The 24995-nt window shown below is 43.8% G+C and overlaps 1 protein-coding gene across 1 annotated transcript in view; it reads right to left on the bottom strand.

Annotated features, from left to right (window-relative positions):
• Positions 1-305: 305 nt before the first annotated feature.
• The window catches only part of FAM234B (family with sequence similarity 234 member B), a 36595-nt gene continuing 11905 nt past the window's right edge, over positions 306-24995 (bottom strand). The window contains exons 3-13 of the mRNA XM_025402407.1: positions 22877-22975; positions 19672-19860; positions 18464-18594; positions 14685-14832; positions 14175-14316; positions 13025-13168; positions 12761-12842; positions 10134-10289; positions 5444-5561; positions 3712-3932; positions 306-3106 (exon numbers count right to left, since the gene is read on the bottom strand). Coding sequence (XP_025258192.1) covers positions 3101-3106; positions 3712-3932; positions 5444-5561; positions 10134-10289; positions 12761-12842; positions 13025-13168; positions 14175-14316; positions 14685-14832; positions 18464-18594; positions 19672-19860; positions 22877-22975 — 1436 coding nt within the window. The 3' untranslated portion in view covers positions 306-3100. The remainder of the gene's footprint in view (positions 3107-3711; positions 3933-5443; positions 5562-10133; positions 10290-12760; positions 12843-13024; positions 13169-14174; positions 14317-14684; positions 14833-18463; positions 18595-19671; positions 19861-22876; positions 22976-24995) is intronic.

The raw sequence follows: 24995 nt of genomic DNA, 5'->3' as shown, positions 1-24995 counted from the left end.
AGATCACTTGGACACAGGAAGGGGATCATCACACACTGGGGCCTGTCGTGGGGTGGGAAAGCGGGAAGGGATAGCATTAGGAGATATACTTAATGTAAATGATGAGTTAATGGGTGCAGCACACCAACATGGCACATGTATACATACGTAACAAACCTGCACATTGTGCACATGTACCCTAGAACTTAAATTTAAAAAAAAAAAAAAAAAAAAGAATGCCACCCATCTACTCGCCCATTCTCTTTTCCATATGGGGAAACAAACCATCCTTGATGACTCAGACAAATGAGAATGGCACACAAGTATATTCCCTTAGAGTATTTATTTATTTACTCTGTAACAGTTCACATTTTAAATAGTGCTTCCTGACAATATACCAGCTGGCTCTTCTCTAATAAGGGCAATAAGGATAGCAATTCACATTCAGGGGATTAGTTTCACCATACCACAACATTTGGGGGATGGCAAAAACGGGGTCTAAGGAAAAGGGAGGGTACTTAAGGGACAGAGGAGGGGAAGACCCTTGCATTTGCAGAAGTCATTACTATTTCTCAGTAGTGGTCACATTGGCTTTGCCGGCAACCCCACGACGGGATTAGAGAAAGAAAGGAGCATTTCTTATCTTAGACACCTGGGTGGGTGGCTGCCTGCAAGGAGAAGGAGGTTTAGGGACACATTTCACAAGAAACCAGCACCCACATTGGTCAGATGAAGCTTCCTCAATTTTCGGCCACCACTTACACCTTTCTGTACCGGCTGCAAGAGGAAGAAGAAAACTAAGCGTATAACGTTGTTTCGCAAGGAGAGATTCAAACTCATAGTCCAAAGAATCTATGTTAGGTTAGTTTGCAAATACATCATGAAGAATTCAGAGACATTAAGTTTTTCTAGCTTCCTCTCATCTCTTTCTGGGATTTGCCCTGCATAAACACAGTCCTCTCCCCAAACAATCCCACCAAAACAGGTCCTCATTAACAACTTCATGTTTCACTGCTGCATAGAGTGGCTGGCTTCCCAGAAAGCTTTAACATGACAGAGAACCAGGGGATGCCTGGACAGCTCAGTCAGACCACAGGACCACCACCCAAGTTTTGGGTGTTCAGCTGCCTATAAATTAATCCTTCAAATTCTATACTAAACCAAAGTAGGTCCCAGGCCCTTATACTCAAGTAGATTCAAATCCCAGAAATTATCTGGAATCATTTCCATACTCTGGGAGTATCTTCTTAATCCCCCAAAGTCAAGCTGGACCCACAGAAGACTTCCAAACTGTTGAAACCAAATTTGCCTTCAGGATCTTAAGGCAGAGGCACCCAGAAACCTGAGAAGGCCAATCTGAAGCCAGGCAACATGCCTGCTTGGATCTACTGCTACCAACCTCCTGTTACGTCATAATGCCTGTCAGTGGGTAATTAACAGAGATCCCTTTAAATCTGGACTTCATAATTTTCTACAATCCTTTTACTAATACAAGCTAAAAGATACAAGCCCAGTCAGGCACAGTGGCTCATGCCTATAATCCCAGCATTTTGGGAGGCAGGGGCAGGTGGATCATCTGAGGTCAGGAGTTCGTGACCAGCCTGGCCAACATGGTGAAACCCCATGTCTACTAAAAATACAAAAAAAAAAAAATTAGCCAGGTGCGGTGGCAGGCACCTGTAGTCCCAGCTACCTGGGAGGCTAAGGCTGGAGAATCGCTTGAACCCAGGAGGCAGAGGTTGCAGTGAGCCGAGATCGCGCCATTGCACTCCAGCCTGGGCAACAAGAGCAAAACTCTGTCTCAAAAAAAAAAGATACAAGCCCAGGTAAAGAGAGAACCTGAGTTGCACTCAGGGAAGACCTATCAAGGTTATTCAAGAAGCAGTTTTCCATCTGCCAACGCTGAATTTTCTGCTATATAAACAATGACCTAAAAGTTTAAAGAAGAACTTAATTGAAGCAGCAGATTGATACAGAAGAAAGGAGGAGTAAGCACTGGAGATCATTCTAAATAACTTAACTATTTTAGAGTATTTACAGAAGAATTTTCCCAAAATACAAAGCTTCAAAGGCTCTATAGGAAAGGAGAGATGCAGGACAAAATGGTTGCATCCTGGACTCAAGTAGCAGAAGCAAAAGTCCAGAAACATATCCCTGAATAGAAGAGAAAGCAGAGTGAGGGGAGCTAAGGAGGATGCCCTATAGAAAAAGATGCAGAGAAGAGATAGAGCAGGATAAGGACATCAAAGGCTCCTGACTTCCAGTTCTCCTCTAAGTTGAAGACAGCATGCAAACATACACTTCTGAGGTCGCCACAGAAAAAAAGATCATGACTGGCAGAACCATCAGAGCCACATATAACACAACATATGGACTTGGTCAGAGATGGGTCACTCAGACTACATCCTCTTGCTCCCCTTGTGATAGGAATATGGTTATTCTTGTGGTCACTTGATAGACATGGATGGAAAATCTAAGGAAATAAGATATAAAACAAAAGAGATGAAAATACTTGGATAGCTAACTCTGTCTTCCACTATAAATCTTTCTCACTCTGTCTACAATTTGGAAGTAGCCAAGGTACAGGTGAAAAGAATAAGGAGAGAAATAAGTGGCCCTCAAAATCAGAGGTAGGGGATCTGGAAGTCTCAAAATGACCAAACAAACCAGATATATTTCAGAAGGACAGGAAACTGGATCCCTGAAACTTAGGACATACCTGGAAAATAACTTCACCACAACATTAGAAAATACACACACACAGCATAATGTACAACAAAATGTTTCCTAGTCATAGACTTCACTGGCTTTCCCAGCAAGACTTCATAAATTAGACATACCAAAAAAATAAAATACTTAAGAGAGTCACATTTCCAAACAATCCACGCAGAGTTCCTAGAGGGAGTTAATGCAGGGACTGAAAATGTAGGTAAGACACCCCAGCCAAATAGAACATGCTGCCGTCAAAGACTCCAACATGCCTTCCCAAGCCTTTACAACCATCAGGGAGGCGGTAAATGAGGATGAAGTCTTCTCTCCACAGAACTGATTTTACAGTGACAGGAGAGTAGAGAGGGCATCCACTCTGTTCATTTCTTCTGCAACTGAAGATTCCATCAGATTAGATCTATGGAAAAAGAGTTATCAGTGACTATTGTTTTTCATGGTAGAGATGTTCAAAGAAAAGCAGGAAAACTAAAGGTCAGAATATTCAACTATTTTCCTGACCTTTTCTTTAGCCCCAATAGTCTGTAAACATCTCCTCCTTCCAGAAAGGCCCAGAAACTTTGTTATTTTCCATGATAAGCTTTTGAACTTTGAACTAGACTATAATATTTCTTGGGAGTGGGGGTGGGGAGGGAACATTAGCATTTTAAGCAAGATGACTCTTTGTAGTTTGTAACTGCTACAAGCCCTGCATGATGTTAGCATCACTAGCCCCAACCCAGAAAATATCAGTCGTAGCCACCCCTGTCAGTCATTGGGACAATAAAAACTACAACCCCACATTGTCAAATGTCCCCTAAGGTAGATGCTATTATTTCCAGCTGAAAACAACTGAGAATCATTTCTTCATGGTCAGATAGGAAATAGTGTTGGTCCAAAACAACTGTCTTGATACACATCTACTCAAGAAAGTTCCCCATTCTGCCACTTTCTAAAGGACAAAGCTGGAATTGGTAGTATTTGTCCAAAACCCTCAAGAGGAACAATATTTCAGCAGCCACTCACCTCGTAGGGAGCTTCAACAAACTTTATCCTAGAGAGAAATCTTCGCAGCTCCCCACGGCCAATTTTGGGGGTAGACTCCTGTAGCTGAGCCATCTGGCCCTCCATTAGTGCCCACCGTAGACTAAGCTTGCTGACCACCAGGGCTGCTGGATGGCCTTCGGAGCTTGGACCTGTTGTCCTGGTAACATAAAAGGCATCTTTCCAGAGGTCGTTAATTCCAACTGAGGAAGGACAAAAACAAGAGCAGTTAACATGGACACATACTGTCTACTAACAGGAGAGGGGTTTGGTTCAACAATACATTTATTTACTCATTAGTTCACACAGGAAATGTACTGAGCACTGAATAAACAGAAGGCAGCGAGCTAGCCCACGAGTGCAAACTGGGGAAGGACTGGATGCCAGTAAAGCAGCACATTCTTCCTTGTCTTTGCGCCTTTACTCCTCTGAAGCTATTTCCAAAAAACCCAACTCAGGAACTGAGAGAATGTGCCCCTTGTGGTGAGAATTCAGTAGAAAAAAGAGCCCGAAACGCTAGGGAGCCTGAGAATTCCCAGACTGTCAGTGCGCAGTCACAGAAGCGATTTACCTCGCCAGCGTTTATTTTGCCTCATCTTTAAAATACAAATTGTAATAAAAATGGTGTCAAGAGTCTTAATTACCATTATTTGATGTTCACTGAATATTTTATGCTCCTGTTGAAAAAACAGCTCACTCAGATCTAATCACAGGATTTTCCAAGCTCACACCTCCCTGCCCCCACCCCCCAACCAGTGGACAGGTGTGCCTGCAAGTTCCAGGTAAGCTCTGTTCTTCCCCATATATCCCAATAAATCGAGAGAGCTACAAACGCCAGCTGCAGCCCAAGGCCAATGAGTTGGTAAGTAGACAGCCAAGTCCATAAGTAGCAAGAGAATGTGGAAAGAAATAAAGGAGCTGTGGCCATCTAGTCCTCTTCCACTCCTGCACCCCCTGACCCCCCAACAGGAACAGCAGATTCCATGAGGGAAGGAATCGCCGAGAAGGAGATCTCCAGACAACCTAGACTAGCAGCAGCACAGGCTGCGATCCCAATGTTTTGGTTTTCTGAGTTGAGAGTCTCCCATATAGTATCCCATTTTATTTACAATGTTATTTAGACAGATATGTAAAGCAGAAGAACACTTCCAAAATGTTAATCGTGGTTATGAGTGGCCAGATTATGGCCAATTTTTCTTTCTGCCTTTGATTTTTCTTCTTTCTCCGATTTCTATGCAAGGTGCATAGTTATAGTCAAAAAAAGGTTTTCTAAATCAGTGCCCTGGCAAAACACATTCTATCTCCATCATGTCCTCCCCAGTTAATTCCAAATCCTAATCTCTGAGTGGGTCAAGAAACTAGTCTTATTTGTAGTCCCAGCAGCTGGCACAGTGCCTGGCATACAGTTGATGTTCATTAAATGTCTGCTGAAGGAGTGGCTGGATGAATCATCACCTTACACACTCTTTGGAATGGGACGCACTTTCACCTCCACATTCAGAGCATATGGGTTCTCACCCTGTGAGCCCAAGGCTTCCACCCAAAGGAGCATTCCAGAAAAGCCTGAGGCACCAGGGACACCAGGGAAAGTGCCCTGCTGTCGTCTGAGAAGCACACATCCTTCCCTGGGTGGGGCAATGGTCTTATCACACGCAGCCAGCACCTACTCTCCCACCATCTGTGTACACAGACTCCCGCTGGCACCGGGACTCACCCTCTGAAGCCGTCACTGTGCCGGTGGTGTTAGCCAGATCCAGAAGGATGGAGGGGAACACAGGATGCAGGAGGTAAAGGTGGTGAAGGCTGGGCGGCTCAGTTCCTAGGATGATATCCTGACAATGAACCGCAAAAAGGAAGAGCAAAGGTAACTCTACATTCCCACACATGACCGTCCGCAGGTGAAAAGGCAGAGTAGAAAATGGTGATTCCTCATTCCTCTCAGATGCTAATGCCTGATCCTAACTACAAGAATGTGTTTGAAAGAAACTCCCCTGTATAAGAGACATATTTCAAAGAGCTCAAAATACTAATCACTAACTCTTTCAAACCACTATCTACAGCTGGAAAATGCTTTCTCCCTTGTAAGAAAAAAAAGGCAGGCAGGCCAAGCACAGTGGCTCACGCCTATAATGCCAGCACTTTGGGAGGCTGAGGTGGGCATATCACCTGAGGTCAGGAGTTCGAGACCAGCCTGGCCAACATGGAGAAACTCTGTGTCTACTAAAAATACAAAAAAAAAAAAAAAAAAAAAAAATGCTGGGCATGGTGGCATGTGCCTGTAGCCCCAGCTACTTGGGAGGCTGAGGCAGGAGAATCACTTGAACCCGGGAGGCAGAGGTTGCAGTGAGCCAAGATCGCACCACTGCACTCCAGCCTGGGTGACAGAGAGAGACTCTGTTGCAAAAAAGGGAAAGAAAGGAAAAGGAAGGAAGGGAGGGAGGGAAGGAAGGGAAGGAAGAGAAGGAAAGAAGGAAAGAAGAAGGAAAGAAGAGGGGAGGGGAGGGGAGGGGAGGGAAGAAGGAAGTAAGGGAAAGAAAGAAAGAAAGAGGCAATGTGTAGGCCCCAAGAGAGGAATCTGACATGGAGACTTCCCAGTCTTCTGCTCATGGAAGTACTAGAATACTGGTTGATCCCTTGCAGCAGATGGGGCTCTGTGGAGATGAAATCTATTTATGAAAACACAGTAAGCCAAAGGTATTTCCTTTCACTGGTGTCAAAGCCAATTGCAAGCATTGGGCTAAAAATTACAAAAATCTTATCCATTCCTCAAATGAATGGAATGTTGACCAGACAGAGGCAAATCATCAATTATAAAACAAAAGTTCCAAGGTCTGAGTGTCAGTCTTCAAACTCTCTACAGCAGAAAAAATGCACATTGGGACTATCTTCATCAGTATGATTTCTATGGGGGGATGGGACTTGAGACTTGGCAGGTACATGAGTGTGCAGCTATGCAGTTGTTAAAGCACAGAAGTACACCCATGTGGGTTAGTAAGTGGCTGCTCTCCAGAACTTCCCAAGTGCCTCTCCTCCCCTGGGACTACCTTGGGCCTCCTGCAGTAGAGGAAATGGAAGCTCTGAGGGATGAATATTACCCCTGCTTCCATATGGCTACATGGGAAGAAGTCCCCAAGTGAGGAGAAGTGTGAGCAGGAAGCTTGCAACCTCACTCTCACCACATGCCCACAAAGCAGAAGAGGGCATTTTCCACACACTCTTAGGATCCCAGGTACAACGGGACAGATCTCTGGCTCAGCTAACATGAGAAGAAAACAACCAAACACCTTCCTCACTGCCTACAAAATGAACACAAATTCCTTAGCATGAAAAGCAGTCTTACACCATTTAACCAAAATATGCCTTTTCCAGACTAAACTGCAATGACTCACCTGCCCACCCCATGCTGCACAAATGTTTGATCATCACCCTCAATCCACGCTTCACCCTACTCTGCCTAACCGTTGCCAATCTTATTTGCCCCTTAGACTGCCTAACCACCCTCTCTACCCCATCTCCACACATTAAAACACTTATCCTTATGTGCCCACCTGGGCCCCCTCTTTGAGGAAAAGCTCCCTTATTACCCTAGGCAAAATTAATATCTCCTTTCTTTTGTGCTTCCATGTAAACTTATTACTTGTACCTCTATTAAAGCATTTGTAACATGGCGCTTTATTTATAGAAGACTACATTTGAGACTTATCTTGTCCAATACCCTCATTTTATTATACTAGGGGTCTTCGAAAAGTTCATGGAAATGCAGATTATGAAAAAACTACGCAAGGACTTCAAAATTCTTTTTGCACCAAAATAAACTCATACTAAGTTGTTATAACATACCTGAACAGGAGCTAGTCTGAGGCACCAAGAAGGGTAAGATATCAGTTTGAAAAGAGCCTCTATCAAAGTAACTCGAATTCTGCCAAAAGGTTGAAGCAAGAACATGCATCAAATTTATGGTGAATTTTGGGTGGAAGAATGGTGAAATCATTGATGCCTTCTGAAAAATGTATGACGACGATGCCCCAGAGAAATCAGCAGCTTAGACGTGGATAGCTCATTTTAACGAGGGACAAAATGATGTTGGAGATTAAGCCCACAATAGCAGACCATCCTCATCAATTTGTGAGGAAAAAATTCATCTTGTTCATGCCCTAATTGAAGAGAACCAATGATTAATAGCACAAACAATAGCCATCACTGAAGACACTTCAACTGGTTCAGCTTACATAATTCTGGTTGAAAAATTAAAGTTGAGCAAACTTTCCACTGGACGGGTGGCAAAACTGTTGGCCCATATTAGCTGCAGACAAAAGCAGGGCTTTCAATGGAAATTTTTAAAAAGTGGGATCAAGATCCTGGAAGCATTTCTTTGAAGATCTGTAGCAGGAGATGAAACATGGCTTTACCAGTGTGCTCCTGAAGGCAAAGCACAATGACTACAAGAGGTGGAAGTGGTCCAGTCAAAGAAAAGTAGAAAGGTCAACAGCAAAAGTCATGGCAGTATTTTGGGGGGATGCCCAAGGCATTTTGCTTGTTGACTTTAGGGCTAAAGAATGATAACATTGGCCAGGTGTGGTGGCTCACGCCTGCAATCCCAGCTCTTAGGGAGGCAGAGGCAGGAGGATAGCTTGAGCCCAGGAGTTCAAGGCCTGCCTGGGCAAAATCATGAGACCCCATTCTCCACAAAAAGGAGAAAAAAAAAAAAAAGAATGATAACATCTGCTTAAAATCAGAGCGTTTGAGAAAGCCAAAGCTTTAGCAGAAAAGCACCTGGGAAAGCTTCCCCAGAGAGTTCTTCTCCACCACAACAATGTTCCTACTCATTCCTCTCATCAAACAAGAGCAATTTTGTGAGTTTCAATGGGAAATCATGAGGCATCCACCTTATAGTTCTGAGTTAGCTCATTGTGACTTTCTTTAGTTTCCTGATCTTAAAAATTCTTTAAAGAGCTCTCATTTTTCTTCAGTTTATAATGTAAAAAAAGACTGCATTGACATGGTTAGACTTTCCCAGGACCCTCAGTTCTTTAGGGATGGACTAAATGGCTGGTATTAATGCTTACAAACTGTCTTGAACTTGATGGCACTTATGTTAAGAAATAAAGTTCTTTTTTTTTTTTTGAGACGAAGTCTCCCACTGTCGCCTGGGCTAGAGCGCAATGGCATGATCTCAGCTCACTGCAACCTCCGCCTCCCAGGTTCAAGCGATTCTCCTGCCTCAGCCTCCCAGGTAGCTGGAATTACAGGTGCCCACCACCACACTTGGCTAATTTTTTGTATTTTTAGTAGAGACGAGGTTTCACTATGTTAGCCAGGCTGGTCTCGAACTCCTGACCTCGTGATTCTCCCGCCTCAGCCTCCGAAAGTGCTGGGATTACAGGCATGAGCCCCTGCGCCCGGCCGATACTTTTTATTTTTATATTTTAATTACATTTTTCCAATTGCCCATGGTCACATTGTTAGGGCATGTCTGAGTTAGAAATATAATCTAGATTTTATGTAAATCTGATCCTCAAAATGAGCAAATATATTAGCATCTTCATTAACCATTAACGGATAAAGATCATGAGGCTCAGAGAAGTTGAGTGACTTGTTGACTGAGCCTGGTGGATGAATTCAGGATCCTGCCTTCATCAGGTTCCCCCCATTATCTTGGACCATCTGTCTTCTCTAGAGAGCCAAGATTATTTTCAGTTTATCCTTAGATCCCTACAGAGATCACAGTGCCTGGCACACAGAAAGTGCTGAGTCAAGATGTGTTTCATTGAACTAGGTCAGGGTGGGTCTTACTAAAAACTCCCAGGTACCTAACACAGGTAGCACCCTGCCTCATCAACCCCATGAAAACACTGCAGTGTAACATTTAGGACTTTCTAAAATCTGCCTTCTAGGTGTCAGACCTTCTCTCCCACAGTTCCTCAAACAACCTCTCAGTTTTATGTGGTCAGTGTCCCTCTCCAACTGCTGGCCACCCTCCCCCATACCCGTTCCTTCAGTCTTAGGGCATGCACCTCAAAGCCCAGCCTTACCCCTCCCTGAAATTCTCTCTGCCCACTCCAGACCAGTCATAATGATTTCTCCTCTTCAACAATTGTAGCATATATGAACTGTCTGCAAATTTGGATCTAGCATCTTGGGAGGACTTTTTATTCTTTATTCAGCTTCCCCCTGTCAGTAGCCAGCAGTCAGGGGCTGTTGTCAGCATTCACATTCTCTGCTAAAAGGCAAAAGTGTGGCTCAGGAGGACACAGGGTTCCTGCTTTTCTCCACCGAGTGCTGACTTGTTTCTACCCCAGCCGTTGGAAAGTGATGGATCAAATAACATCTCCAGAACACAGTCAGCCCTGCAGAGCAGCTGCCATCTGACAAAGTAAAAAAGAGACCCTCCCAGGCTCACTCACGGAATTGGGAGATGCAGCTGACAGCCCTTCGGCCCAGAAGAGGAAGACAGACTTCCGGTCTGAAGTAACTGCCGAGGTGGCTGGCGTTTCTTTCATGTGACACGGAGCACGGTAACTCCAAACAACAGAGCCAGAGTCACCATCCACAACCATCATCTACAAAAGAGAAGACAGAGAATAAACATGGCCAGGCCTCAAAAAAGCAGCAGGCCCAGAAAATGCACACACAAAAATGTGCAGGTATTCAAATAACACAAACATTAACAGGTTGCACTTTTAAGATGCAAGCAAACTGGGTGTTCAGAGAGCATGAATAATGGCTAAGGACCAGGACCTAAGCTTCTGCAGCCCTTGTTCCCATTTAATAGATTTTAAGAACTGCAAAGTTCTCAAGTGGGAAAGGGACATTCAAATCATGTAGTCCACCCCATTTTACAGGTGAGAAAAGCAGGATCTGAGAAACAGGAAGTGATGTGGACACAGGGATTGTCCACGATTAGGACAGTCCTCAGAGAGACAGCAGCAACTCTGCAAATGCCAACAGCAGCACCTTATTCCCCACAACACAGCAGCCACTCAGAAAACAACGGCCCAGTGAACACTGTCCTCGGGCGCGGTGTTCCCAGCTTTACGGATCTGACTCTTGGTGTCGTGGCATATGGACCTAGGGAAGTCTCAAATTTAAAGCAACGCTGTTTAAACAGGCAAAAAAATAATCCAAGAGGGAATTCATTGCTTAGTTGCATTTATCGAAGGATAATGATGAAGGAGTTCAAATTCATAATTCTGGCATATGTCTGCTCTTCACCCTAAATGCCTCACAAATCTGGAACCTCTCATTTACCACAATCCCCAAGAAGTTCCCCAATTTCCTCTAGCCCAAGTGTCTTTACTCCCTCCTACCCAGCGTCTCCACACTTCTATAAGTGGAGGACCTAACCTCTTTGGACAACTGCTTGCCCTATTCTTCCAGGCTCCTGAGTCCCGCCTTTCTGTGTCTGTACTCAGAATCTGCATCACACAAGTTCCTGGAACCAACCTGGCAGAGACAAAATCTTCTCAACCAGCAGAGAAAGAAAAACAGAGAAGCACTTTAAGATTCCCTTTGGCAGTCTTGGGGAAAAAAGAAGTCTAGAGACACTGCACTAAAAACTTGTATCCACTCAAACACATATTTCATTTAACTGTCACAATAATCCTATGAAGGCAGGCAATATTATTACCCCTGTTTTATAAATGCAGAAACTGCAGCTAGGCAAGATTAGGTAATATGCCCAAGGTCTCCAATAAGTAATGGTGTCAGGATTAAAACCCAGGGCTGAAACAGTATCTCCACCTTCAACCTACTATACCTACTATACACCCTTCTTCCATTGTCCTCCCAGCACCAGTGAAATCCCAATCTGTATCGGAAATTCCTTTGAATTACACGCAGGCATTGGCTTTTCCTATATAGCACTGTTGGAAGTCTCTCCCTAACATGATGCTTTTATCACTGTATCTGTCCTCTGCCCATAACCAAATAGCCCTATGGCCTCCAAAGCCTCATCCAGATTCTGCAGCTGTGCTTTCGGGGCCCTCTGTAAGCTGACCTCATTCTCGTCTCTCTGGCGGGAGTGCACCTCAGCCCACCCTTATCTATTTAGCAAACCTTTTCTCTGCTCTCATGATTCTGCACATACAACCCCTGACCAACATGAGGCATCTCTTGCCTCCCTGGCCCTCCAGCTCGCCTGCACTCCATCTGCTCCCTGTGTTTCCAGTGGACCCCTGTGTGAACCTCCACAACAGCACTTTCCAGCACGTGGCAGAGCTGTGCAGTGACTTTGTCTTCATTAATTTTGTGTCTCCAGCATTCAGTACAGAAGTTGGCACACATTAGAGGTGATGATAAAGTGTTTGTTGAATTCTTTTTCTCTCTCAGGGAACAGTGGGCAATGTATAGAAATAGATATATATTTCACAGTGAAAATGAACCAAAATGCAAGGTCAATAATTCAAAAAAAAAATTGTAACTCTGTAATTCTGCTGTAATGTTAAAGAAATGAAAGTCATCTATCCAATCATTATATTCTCACAATATACAATTTCATATAATATCAAGGATCTATTCAGTGTCCTTGGAACATGCTCTATCCTTTCTGTGTCTGGGCCTCTGGTCTTGGCGCCCCTGACCTGGCATGTTTTCCTCTCCACATAAATATGACTCAGCTTTAAAAAGCCCTGCTTGTATTTCCCTTCTTTATAAGGTCTTCCATAAAACCCCAGTCACCACAGACTTCTCTGAAATCTCAGGTGTAGCTGTGTGTTAAAGTATTACATTTCTGTATACCTGTCTTTCCCCACCAAGAGATTTCAGAAGGTTCCCACTGCCTAACTGTAAGCTAGGGATCCAGAACAAGAAACTCCTATATAGGAAGGAGATTATCCTAGAAAGGCTTCCAGTGCTCCAGATTTTAGCACTGAACTGTGAATTTTCATTTTATCCACTCAGTGAGACTCTGAGTTCTCTGAAGGTAGAGATCATATTATAGGTTCTTTTTATTCCCTGCTGTGCCTAGCAGAGGGTTGGACAGAAAGTATATACTTTACATATGCTTTGATTGATCTGAGGCCCAAAGTTTTACCTTTTTCATCCCAACTCCATCCTGTATCTGCAGAAGGAAGTCTAACGTCTGATCATCAGTGAAATATCCAGGAGTAGGCTGGCTGCAAATAAGGATAAAGTAAGCAATCAATAGTGAACAAGAAAAACAGGAAAACTAAGAACTCTCCCTCCCTTCTCTTGCACTGGCCCCAGATATAAGAATTGCAAGCAATTGTTCTGGACAATTTTTAGACATGGGAAAGTGGATCAAAACAGCAAACACAAGAAGGAACACACTGCAAACCTGCGCAGGCCTTGAAGTCTCAATGTCCAGTAAGGTGTCAGATTTTGCCCCCGAAGCAGCACAAGGCCTTGTCTGGTTGTAATCAGAAGGTTGCTGCAGTTGGAATCTGGTGCCTTCACCATCTGGAGTAGCTCAACACCATCACTGGGTTAAATAAGACCCCAACAGTTAGTCTCTGGCTTGAACGAGATTTCTGAGCCATTTATTTTGGCTTTTTCTCTCAGTATACATATACCTGTATACACTCTTACATTCATGCCCCACCATTATCTCATCAAGTGGGACACACTGTTGTTTCAGTTGAATCTCATTTTCTTGACCTTAGAAACCAAGGATCCCTAGAAATTTCCATACAAGTTCAAAAGGAACTCACAGGAGAAGTGTTCCAGTGCAATATCTCTCACATTGGATACTCTGAGAAAGGCAACAGAGTCAAGGATAATCACAGGGAAGGCAAACAGAGATCTGGACAGGAGGCCAGAGGTTGCCAATGAGCTTGGGCAGCAGCCCATGGCATACACTTCGCTGAATTTGTTCTTGCTCGGTGCCCCTGGGACTATTCTACTTAATACCTGTCAAATTCACCAAAACAACATGATACTGCCTAAAAAAATGCTAGAAAATGAATTGGAACTTCTGGTAGAAAAGAATGAAACAATTATTATCTAGGCTTGGGGTTAAATGGGTAAAATCCCCAGCATGTGACAAACTACATGCTTCTAGTTAAGAAATAAATAAAAATAAAAAAATAAGATTTCATGGACGCTATTCTCACTTCTGTCAAAATGATGCTTCAACTAAGAAAAATACAGAAAAGAGTAGGTCAGATCCTTCAACACAGTTTTACAAACAGTTAGATAAGTCTATCTCCCTCCCCACTCTGACTCAGAGCCCTAAGTATCCTTCCTTGCATCCTACCTGAGGAGTGATCACACATGGTCACCAACACATAGATACCAACGCATTACGTTACCAAGAGAAGAAAATTTCTAACTCATGTTAACCAGATCAGAAGATAGTAAATTAAGATTAGCACTGTTTCCCCCAAACCTCTACCCACATATTCACCAGCCCAACCAAACTTAGAGACTCAAAGGCATGTGAGTTCACAGGACACCTCACTGTGACCAAGGACAGACATCCGCCCTACCTGTAAACATCAATGAGCTCAGAGAGGTTGATGGATCTTCGCTTCTCCCATTCTGGCTCTTCTATCTGCAGAGAAGGTGGTGAGCTGTCTCGATTTTGGGCCTGAACAAAAATGTCCCGCAGGGCGACAGCCTGTATATTTCCTAGCACCACAGGAAGAACCAACACTGAGAATTTGAATTTAACAGAACTGTCCCATGGTGAGGATCTGAGCAAGAGACACAGAGCCTGACCAGATGGGTCTAACAGAGCCCACCCAGACTGGACAACACAGAACAAGTGGGGAGGTGATTAAGTGGATGCTGGACAAGAGTCTTCCCTTTTGAGGAGGCAGCAAAGGAAAGCAGAGTTAATAGCCTGTGATAAGTAGGGGACAGTGAGAGACCCCTGCATTAGAAGGCTCTGGGAAGGCTGGTGTCAGGAGTTCCTGAGCTTTCACCCTGTCTCATAAGGAAGACCCCATCACATATGCCAGTGGGGAACAGGAGCAAAAAGTAGCCTTGCATCTTACCAAAGCCAAACAGGATGTAGACAGCCCCGTTTGTTGTGATGTAAACCTGAGGACCAATCAGATTCCCAACTCCCACGATGTTGTACTTCACAGGTCGACCCACTGGACTTCCGGTCCGGCCGGACACCAGCAGAAAGCACAGATCTGGCTGAGGAAGTCAGAGAGAGGGGTAGAGTCAACAGAAGCCCTATCGTTTCCTAATTAAATGGCTTCTCCGACAGTCACTGCCTCCTCATTAGCCACAGGTTCAGAAACACTCCCCCAAGTTGGAAAGCACAAAGCCAAACCTGCTTCGCTTTATTTCCCTGCAAGTAAGCAAGTGAGGCAAATGTCCCATTGCCTCATTAAAGCCAGCAAAGGGCATCTTCAAAGCACCTCAGACAGTTTCTCTGAAGCAGAATTGTTGCTTGCGGAACAGTCTCCTGAGGCACAGAATTCTAGCCTACAGCTAAACATAGGATGGCTGGCCCCTGGGTCTTTACTTCAATACCAGAAATCCCCAGTAATATTTGGTTCCAGCTAGAGTTAATCCAGGCAGTGCTCTCCCATCAGAACACTGGATATCTGGCCTGGACACCATCAACTTCATTCTCAAAGAGAGATCAGCAAACTTTTTCTGTGAAGGGCCAAATTTTAGGCTTTGCCAGCTAGATGATCTCTGTAGCAACTATTCTACTCTGCTGTTCTAGTGTGAAAGCCATCATAAACAACACATAAATGAATGGGTGTGAGTATGTTCCAATAAAGCTCTATTTACAAAAACAAGTAGTGGGTCAAATTTAACCTACAGGCCACAGTGGCCAACTTCAGCTCTAGAGGATTTTCTTCTGGGGATAGAGTCACCAGTTAAATACGAGGATTTTACTGATATCTTGACTTCAGTAAAGCTTTTGACAAAGTTTATCATCATGAACTCTCTGGACAAGATAAAGAAATGTGCTTTGCCGTGTACCAGGAAAAGGAACTTATGGGATCAATAACAACCTAGAGGGAGGTTTTTAGAGGAATGTCGTAGCACTCTGCCATTGCCCCATTCCTATTAAACATTCCTATCAAAGACTTGAAATGAATAGAGTTCAAGTTTATCACAAAGCTGAGAAGGATAGCTAATATGGCATCAGACAAACTCAAAATTCAAAAAACCTTAGGCTGGAAGATGAGTCAAAATCTGCCAGAAAAAAAAAAAAAAAAAAAAAAACTGGTCTATTAATAATTAAACATTTAAAAAGATACAGGCATTTTAACTGATTACAAACAAAAAGCAAATCTTAGAAAAAATATTATGATCTTTGGCTGCAAAAACAGAAATACAGAGTCTATATCAAAATAAGCAACAATTCCCTTAGGTTGATACATTGGTTATACTACAAATAAAATGCTGTTTTTAGATATAAGTACCACATTTTAAAAGAGATTTGGACAAACTAGAATGCAAAGGGAAAGAAATCAAGAAAAAGAAGGGTCTGGACTTCCTGGTTGCGTGAGGAACAGTATAAGAAATGGGGATATTTAGCCTTGAGTAGCAAGCTTACAGGGACTAGGCTAATGGTTAAACGGCTTTCCTATAGAAAGGAGATTAGACTCATTCAGAGTAGTTCTATGGGAATGAAGCTGGAACAATGAGTGGAAGCTATGAGAAAGCAGATTTCTTTCTGCTTAGGACAGAATTTTCTGGAGCTGGCCCAAAAATGAAATGGACTGCCTCACAAATTCCTGTTATTCCATCAGCCTGAGTACGCCAGAGAGTGGGGTGCCAATATGCCTGTAATGCTGAACCGCAGATCACAGCATGGTGCGAGAAAGTTAACCGAATGGTCTTCAAGGTCCCTTCCCACTAATGTTCTAGACCTTATCAGTTCCTCTAATCAAAAACCAGGTCCAGTTCTCCAAGCCCACTTCACTCTAAACCCAGATCAACAAATGCAATCACTCTAAGTCACAGACTTAGGTTTCCTTCCTTGTGAAGAGTCTTCCATCTCAGAAGCTTATGCAGGTTCCTGGGGTCCCTTGTTGCTGGTAGAGAAGTCAAAAGAGGTCAGTACAAGGATGAAGCTGCTGCGCTATATACCTAGTGCCTCCATAAGATTTTCCTAGAACTGTCTACCACTTTTCAAGCAGAACTGCGACTATGCCCTAGCTGTACCCTATTGTGAAAATTCTGTAGGGCAAGACAGGCAATACACTGGGTAGAGACCAACACAAAGGGCACAGAGTAAGAGTGGGCAAGAAGCCGCTTCCTCCGGTAGAGACCTCCTTACTATGGAGGGTCCCCAAGGGCCTGAGCCACTCTCCTGCCAACCACCACCAGCTAATAAGCGGCCAGACGGGACAGTTAGACCGATTTCTAAATTCAATCACGACACAAAAACTTGTTCAGTGGCTTGCTGGGCCTCCCCATATGTTCCCCTTCAGAGAATTGCTCCCTGAGGTAAGTAATAATTCAAATTTTCCCTAGTCACCAATCTCTTTATTCATAATGATTAGGATAAAAAAGATTACATGAATAATTCCTGAATCCTTGGTTCGGGTCCACTTTGAGACCAACTTGCTAGCTAAAGAAAACGAACATAAAGTACCCTTAAAGCTTAAAACCCTTAAAACTAAGTAGGCTTCAGAAATTTAGCTCATTCTGGATCTTGCCTTTATCTTGCAAATGTAAGGGAGAGTTTAGTGTGCTAGAGCAGTGCTCCTCAAAACTCATGACTGACGGGGCACTCTGAGTTTTGGGGACTCTTGGCAAAAAGCCACAAAATCTTAACAGATTTCATTCCATTCTGCATAATTTTACCTGCAGAATTTACAACTCTACTCCATATAGGCAATACAAAGATCACAACAGCAAACACAAGGTCTATTAAAATTAAAATAGGTTATCAAATGAGGCAAAATTAGCCATATCCACATTTTTCCATAAACATTCTTTGCCAATTGACTCTTTTGTGCCCAAGCATTTCCTTGGCAGACACACTAGGAAGTCTGAGAAAAAGTCTTTGACAAAAGCTCTGAAAAACGCTTCCAGAATAAAAACTTAAAATCGAGAACATCCTGCTCATTAATGTATTCCTGCCTGTGATTTGGAGGAAAGACCTACTCTTATTTTACCTGTGTGCAGAGTAACCAGTACACTGAAGTTCCTGCAAATCACAAGTTAGGACCATAATTCAAGGGCCACTGTCCTGGATCAAAGTCTGCCTTATCACAGCCTAGATTACAACACTCCTTTCTTTGGTCATTGTTGTTATTATTGCTTGACTTAGATTTTTTTCCTACGTATCTTTTATGAACTTTGTACCAGCCTGTTCTATTGTTTTATAATTGACATAAAAATGTACATATATAATATAGTAAAACTAAAAATACACATACACAGTAAAACATAGGCACTGCTCTAGGCACTTTAAATATGTTAGCTCTTATTTTCATAACAATGATATAAGTAGATATAACATGCCCTTTTTACATATGAAGAAACCAGAGCTTGGACAGGCTCCATGGCTTGCCCAAGGCTGCAAAGATATAAAGTGGTAAAGGGGGAATTCACATACAGACCTATCTGACTCTAAAGCTCCACTACACCCCAGTCCATGGAGCCATGAGGCTGCCAGAGAAAATGGGTTCATAATGGTCATATATTCACTTAACCTCACAAAGAGAATTTACTTAAACCCTTGTAAAAAGAACATTTCAAGCAGTATTTATAATAGCAACACTAGGAGCTGAGACAACTAAAATAGAAGCATTCCCTATAAGAAACAAAAACCATTTAATAGAGATCATACCTGCAATTCCCCAATGGCCAGAACCACAAGGTCTCGAACACCATCTTCATCCAAGTCTGGCAGCACCACAACTGGGGCAGCTAAGGTACCATTAGACAAGTAGTTTGGGTTCAAAGTCCAAATGGCTTTCCCTAAGGAAGGACACATAGGCTGGTCACTATGACAGCTTCTTGCCTCTGGAAAAGGCAGATGCCATGTTCCCAGACCAAAAAAGAAAGACGCAATGGGCTGAACAACAGACAGCAACTCCTGCCTACTTACTGCCTTTCATTTTTGTCTTACTGAGGAGGAGGGGCCAGGGAGTGTGATCTGAATCCTCAGGTATCTGGCTAACAAATCCATGCAATAATTTCCCACCTAGATCCTTTTAGATCAAATGGAGGTGCTAAATCCTTTCCAACAAAGAAGGGCTCACTTGCCTGGGGTGAGGGAACGAATCTGTTAGAGATTATAACAACTACTAAGGAAACATCCAGGAGCAGCCGACCAGACCACTCTGCTTCCTTCCCCCACACATAAGTAAGCACCACAGCATCACAGGAAGTTTTCCAGATGGCTTCAGTTCTACAGTTAACTCAAATCCCAGTATTTTTCACTCAGAAGCACCCCGCAACCAAACTCCAACCTCTAAACCTGGGAAGGATGTTATTTATTCCACTCCATGTGAGCACACGGCCCAGCAGTACCAAGCCTATGGGCCGTATACTTAGGATTCTGTAAGAACCTTCAGGACATGTGATTCTTTTTCATTCCCTTTGTCATGTATGTCTGAATGCAGTAAGAAGCTAAAAGGCTAGTCAACAAGCCTCAACAAACCTTTATTTCTTCACTGACGTATTTTTTTAAGTAGTTAATGCCCAAGTTTACACATGGATCCCATGTACATCAAATATGAAGAATCAAAGTTCAGTTGTCTTTTGTACAAAGAACAGAGTTAGGAGACTATTTACACACCAAAGGCCTCAGGGTAGTTTCTGTTTGGGTAATTCAGTTCCAGCCCCATCCTATCACCAAGCAGGTTGAACCATGGATCTGTTTACTCAAAGTGCCCAAACCTTTTCTCTCATTTCTCTTAATAACCATATTCCAGAGCAGTAAATCAGACATTCCACCATGTGAGAGTAAAAAGGTCCCCTACCCAACAGATGATTCTAATCCAAAATTATGGCTCGTAGCAGCAAAGTTCTTTTGTGATCAATGGTATTTACCTGACGTAGCATTGAATGCACTGAGCATTTTGTGTGTCCCCGTCACAAGGCAGACGGTTTCAGCCAAGCTTCCTGGCATCAGCTCCAAACATGTGATATCTCGAGCCTCCTCAGGGAGAAGACTAGACCACAGTGTGCTGCCATTCATCCCCGAAAGGCACACAAGATTAGCAGCTGGCCTTGAGCCACCTAAAAGCACACAAGAGAGACAAAAAAGGAAAGCAGGCAGAGGAGATAAGAGGCAGAGATGAACAAGAGGCCACAAAACTCCAAGTGGATGGTGGTAAGGCAGCAACCACACTTGTGTATTCAGCTCCCTCCCACACTTCTGGCAGCAAGGTGTGAACACAGAATGCCTGTCATCTTTGCTCAACACGCTTCTCATGTAAGACAAGAGCTGCGGCCTCCTCTACACTGTCGAATGCATCTCCACTTTTGCACCTTTCCCAACACTTCTCTTTACATGTCTGCCACCTTGGCCCCAACTAAATGGTGATATCCTTAAGGAGAAAGACTGTCTCACTAATGTCTGCACCTATAGCAACCAACTGTTTGCCTTATAAGAGACAGGAGCAAATTCGAGAATATGAAAAAGTAGTTAAGAACAAAAAACCAGTAGGAAAAGATATGCTCGGAAACATGAGACTGATCTAGAATGTGTGCAGAGCAGGCAGCAAAATACCTGAATTCTAATCATCACTAACAAATGCTTTCTGAGAGTAGAAAAATTAAAAAAATAATAATAATAAACTTGAAGATTACATATAGCAATGATGAGTGGGTCTTGCTAGTCTAGAGTTGTACGGAATCAACTGATTTGGTCCCAGTCAGGAAAAAATATTTGGGAAGACCTAATACCTAGGTCCAAGGACAGCTAGTAAGGGATTAGAGTAGCCATGCCCTTAGTAAATAAGCCTTTATGTCACTTAATTACTACATCAGACTCAGAACTTTCTCCCTTGTCAGTTTCACATGCACTCTCAGGACAGGGATACATGACTCATTTCATACAGTTCCCACTTTCAGCAACAACTAATACAGAAAAGGAAACAAAACTTTTAGAGCTTCCTTCTATCTATTCCTCAGTACGACTAATTAATTATACAACCTAAAAACGAGTGACAAACTATGGTTGGCTGTTTCAGACCTTGTTGCCAGAAGATATATATGACAAACAGGGGTGGTATATGGTAACTTCCAGGCTTCTCAAAGGTGCTAGGATCCCTATCCTGTGCAGTTCTCCCTACTGGAGGAACCTACTCCATCCTACAATGCTCTAGCTCATCTTTTCCCAGGTGGTGATGCGTTACCCCTTCCTGCTAGACCATGACTCCTCGAGGCTGAGGCCAGGCTGCTCTTGTTCGGCAGTCTGTGTGTAATCAGCAGAACTCTAGAGAAGGTGCACGGTGGCTGCCACACAGTCAGCATCAACACACAGTTGCTGAATGAAGGAACAAGTGAATAGACCAAAAACTTAATTCCTCTGTGTCCAGTGGCACAGAGCTTTGTGGGTTATGGGCACAGCAGCTTGGCATGAGGGTCAAGGACATGAACTCCAGAGCCAGACTCCTTGGATCTGAATCCCCAGCTCCACCATTTACCAGCGGCAGGACTTTGGGCAAGTTCTTTAACCTCATGGTGTCTCACCTTCCTCATGTGCAAAAGGGGAATAATAATGAGTCTACCTCACAGGACTGTGTGGAGGGATAAATTCCTTCATACGTTACGTGCTGACAATAGTGTGTCAACACATAGAAAGCACCATATGTTCGCTATATCCTTATTTGCACAGTCTGTGGCCAAATCAGCCTGGTCCATATTGTGTCCAAACCCACAGCCTTGCCATTATGAGTCTTGATATGAAGCAAACCACGTAAGATACCAAATGACTAAAAACATCTCTAAATCTTAGTAGATGGGGAAGATTTTAACTTCAGAAGTCACGGGCAGGAAAAGCGTAATCAAGTTTTGATTGCACGGAAATCTACTCCTAGGCTAGAGATGCTCTCTATAGCAGATCTCCACCCAGATTGCTTTCACATCTCACGTGGGCCTCAGAAAGCCACCCCTACTAATGTAAGAGATGTGGTTTAGAATTCTCTAAAACACACCTAGACGTGTATTCCAAGGCCTAGATGACTTAAAAGCAGTCACTAGGGCACCCTCAACATCAAACTAGGTCCCTGCATCAGCTCACAGCCTGCAGTTTGACTCCACTGTAGTGGAGACTGCAGGACCAACCAAAAGCCTTGTGTACTTAGGCTGAAATCAGAACATTCTTCTTTTTCTACAGCTGACATGTGTAAAAGCTGGGATCCCAGAAACAGCACCCTAAATTAGGGTAAGTTGTGGACGGTTTCATAAGGAGACTATTCACAAAGATGTGGCCAGCGTGTAGAAACACAAGTTATAGTGCAGACCCTCAGAACTGTTAGGCTCCCCCACAGAGACACAAGGAGAGGATGCAGTTACTGGAATCCAGAAAAGCAAAGTCCTATAGGAGGGCCACCTTGAAACAAGCTGTGACCCAGGGTCAAGGCTGTAGCAGCCATCCTGCGGTGACCCCGGCGGGGAGGGAGCCAGGGGAGTGAATACCTCCCCTCACACTCTTCCTCCCCTCCCATTCCTGAGCTGGGCTCCCCATTGAAAGCAGACCAGCAGGCAAGGAAGCCTGTTGATACCATCCATACAGCTCAGCTTCCCCATGCAGAGAGCAGGATGGACAGCAGGTCTACAAGCGTAAACTGAAGGGGGAAAGGAAAACACCCGGCCAACAGGTATGTGTGTAAAGATGTGTAAGTCTATGAACAAAACTTTTCTGCCAGGAATAGGAAGGTAGCATAAAGTCAATGTTCACTATAATCTAAGAAGCAATGGAAAACCAGGAGAAAACCCATGAAACCCGAGGACTAAACACTGTTCATTGCAAAGTGTGTGAGCAAGTCGCTTCCTCTCTGCATCGCAGTTTCTTCACTGGCCTGGTCACGACTCAAAATTCCTTCCAGCTATAATTCCTTCTGATTTTTTAGACTGAGCTTTATTTATATGTGGAAACTTTCCTATGAGGGTTTTCATGTATGCCAGAACCACGGTTAACTTTCTGTTCACTGCAGATCCTTCTGCAGTACCACTTGGGACACAGCTCTGATGTTTTCTCCTAGCTGACGGTATCCCTGTAGCAGTCTTGAAAAGACACGTCTCTTACCTACTGCACTTCCGTTCCTTGACATCACAAAGGAGAGAAGCACATCACGCAGGCCATCTCCATTCACATCAGCCAATTCCAATGGAGACAGGTCCCCACCTGTTATACACATAAAAAAACAAAAAGGTCCTGAGCAAGTTACCACAAACCAGTTCTCTGTTGCCAGTAGCTCTATAAACACCAGGCAGACTCCAGTTCCTTGACTAGGTACAGTAGACACACCTCTCCCTACTCCCTGCTCCCCTCACCCCAGCTAAGTGCATCGAAAAGTCCTGCACACGGTATGTACAACAAACATAAGACAACTCTAAAAGGCGGAGAGAAGGAAGTAGACCAGCTAGGGACTGCAAGACCCAAGGAATGACAAGGTGATGAGTCCCCTGGGTTTTCTTTTGGCCTCATAATACCCAGATAGGGTGCTGGAAAAGCCAGCAACCCAAAAACACCACAGGTACAGACAAAAAAAGCCCCAGATAAGGCTGGCTTCCCTAGCCAAAAGCCCAGGAAAGGTGCAGTCCAGCAAGACAGGAAAGTTTTAGATAATAACTGTCCTACTCCAACCAAACACCCCAGATAAAATTATGGGCCCAGCTCCACCCACCCATATAGCAAAGGCTGAACGTGGAGCCGGGCTCCCATCCTCTCCTGAATGTAACAAGGCACCCCACCACCACCACCACCATCAGGGTCATGTCAGAGAAAGCCAGGTGGGGGCCAGGACTGTCATCCTCACCGAGGAGGACCAAAGGAGTTCCACCCCAACTAGCATCAACAAGGCAGCCCTCTCCCTCCTCTCCACAGGGGTGGTGACAGCAGAGGCCTCGTGTGGAGTCTGGACTTCCATCCCCCGACCACCCAACAGTGTGGACTCCGAGGATGCCCACACAATTTGGAGAGAACTCACACACTGCTAGTGGAAGTGTAAATTGGTACAACCACGTTGGAAAATAATTTAACATAAACTACTAATAATGAACATGCACACACCCTGTGGTATGATCCAGCAATTTTACTCCCAGGTTTATGCCTTAGAGAAATTCTTATACACTGCAATAGGAAACACACACAAAAATGTTCTTAGCAGCATCACTTATTTATTAAAAAAAAAAAAAAGACTGGAAGCATTACTTAAAGGTTCATCAACAGTAAAATGGATAAATCATGGGATATTCACACCATGGAAAATTAGACAGTAGTGAAAATGAATAAATTCCAGGTATAATGCATCAATATAGATGAATCTCAATAAATTGTTTTCAGAAAATTAAGTGGCACAAAAAAGCAGGTCACGGGCTGGGCGCAGTGGCTCACACCTATAAATCCAGCACTTTGGGAGGCCGAGGCAGGCGGATCATCTGAGGTCAGGAGTTCAAGATCAGCCTGGCCAAAATGGCGAAACCCCGTCTCTACTGAAAATACAAAAATTAGCCAGGCGTGGTGGCAAGCTCCTGTAATCCTGGCTACATGGGAGGCTAAGGCACGAAAATCCCTTGAACTCAGGAGGCGAAGTCTCAGCAGTGAGCTGAGATTGTGCCACTGCACTCCAGCCTGGGTGACAGAGCAAGACTCTGTCACAAAAAAAAAAAAAAAAAAAGCAGTTCACAGAAGACTGCATGATTAAATTCATGTAAAATTTAAAACCCGGCACATCGACATGGTTAAACTTTACAGAAAAAGGAATAATCAACAAAAAATTCAGGATAGCAGAGGCCTTTGGTGGGCAGAGGAGGATGTGGTCAGGAGGGACACACAAGAGATTGTGAAGGTCTCAATGACGTTCTATTTCTAAAGCTGGGTGGCAGACACACCAACAATCTGTCACCTTTAGACTGTATATAAATATATGTAAATTAAACTTGCCTTCAGAGAAACTGAAGATGAGAACACAGAACTTGTCAGAAGCTAATCCAACTGGGCTCAGAGAAGTGGCAGAGATAAACATTTCTAGATCAACAGGATGCCAGGGTCTGAGGAGAGCCTAATCCAGCTCACAAGAGACAGGACTACTCAACACAGGTGAGACGTAAGTCCCATTCTAGAGCAAGAGGTTTTAAAGAAGCCTGCTCCAAAAGGAGACAGAATAGCTGGAATTAGTCAGACAGCACCACCCTAACCATGA

Source organism: Theropithecus gelada, chromosome 11, assembly GCF_003255815.1.
Source record: "Theropithecus gelada isolate Dixy chromosome 11, Tgel_1.0, whole genome shotgun sequence".
Taxonomy (NCBI): Eukaryota; Metazoa; Chordata; class Mammalia; order Primates; family Cercopithecidae; genus Theropithecus; species Theropithecus gelada.
This window is presented reverse-complemented; position numbering and strand designations above follow the sequence as displayed.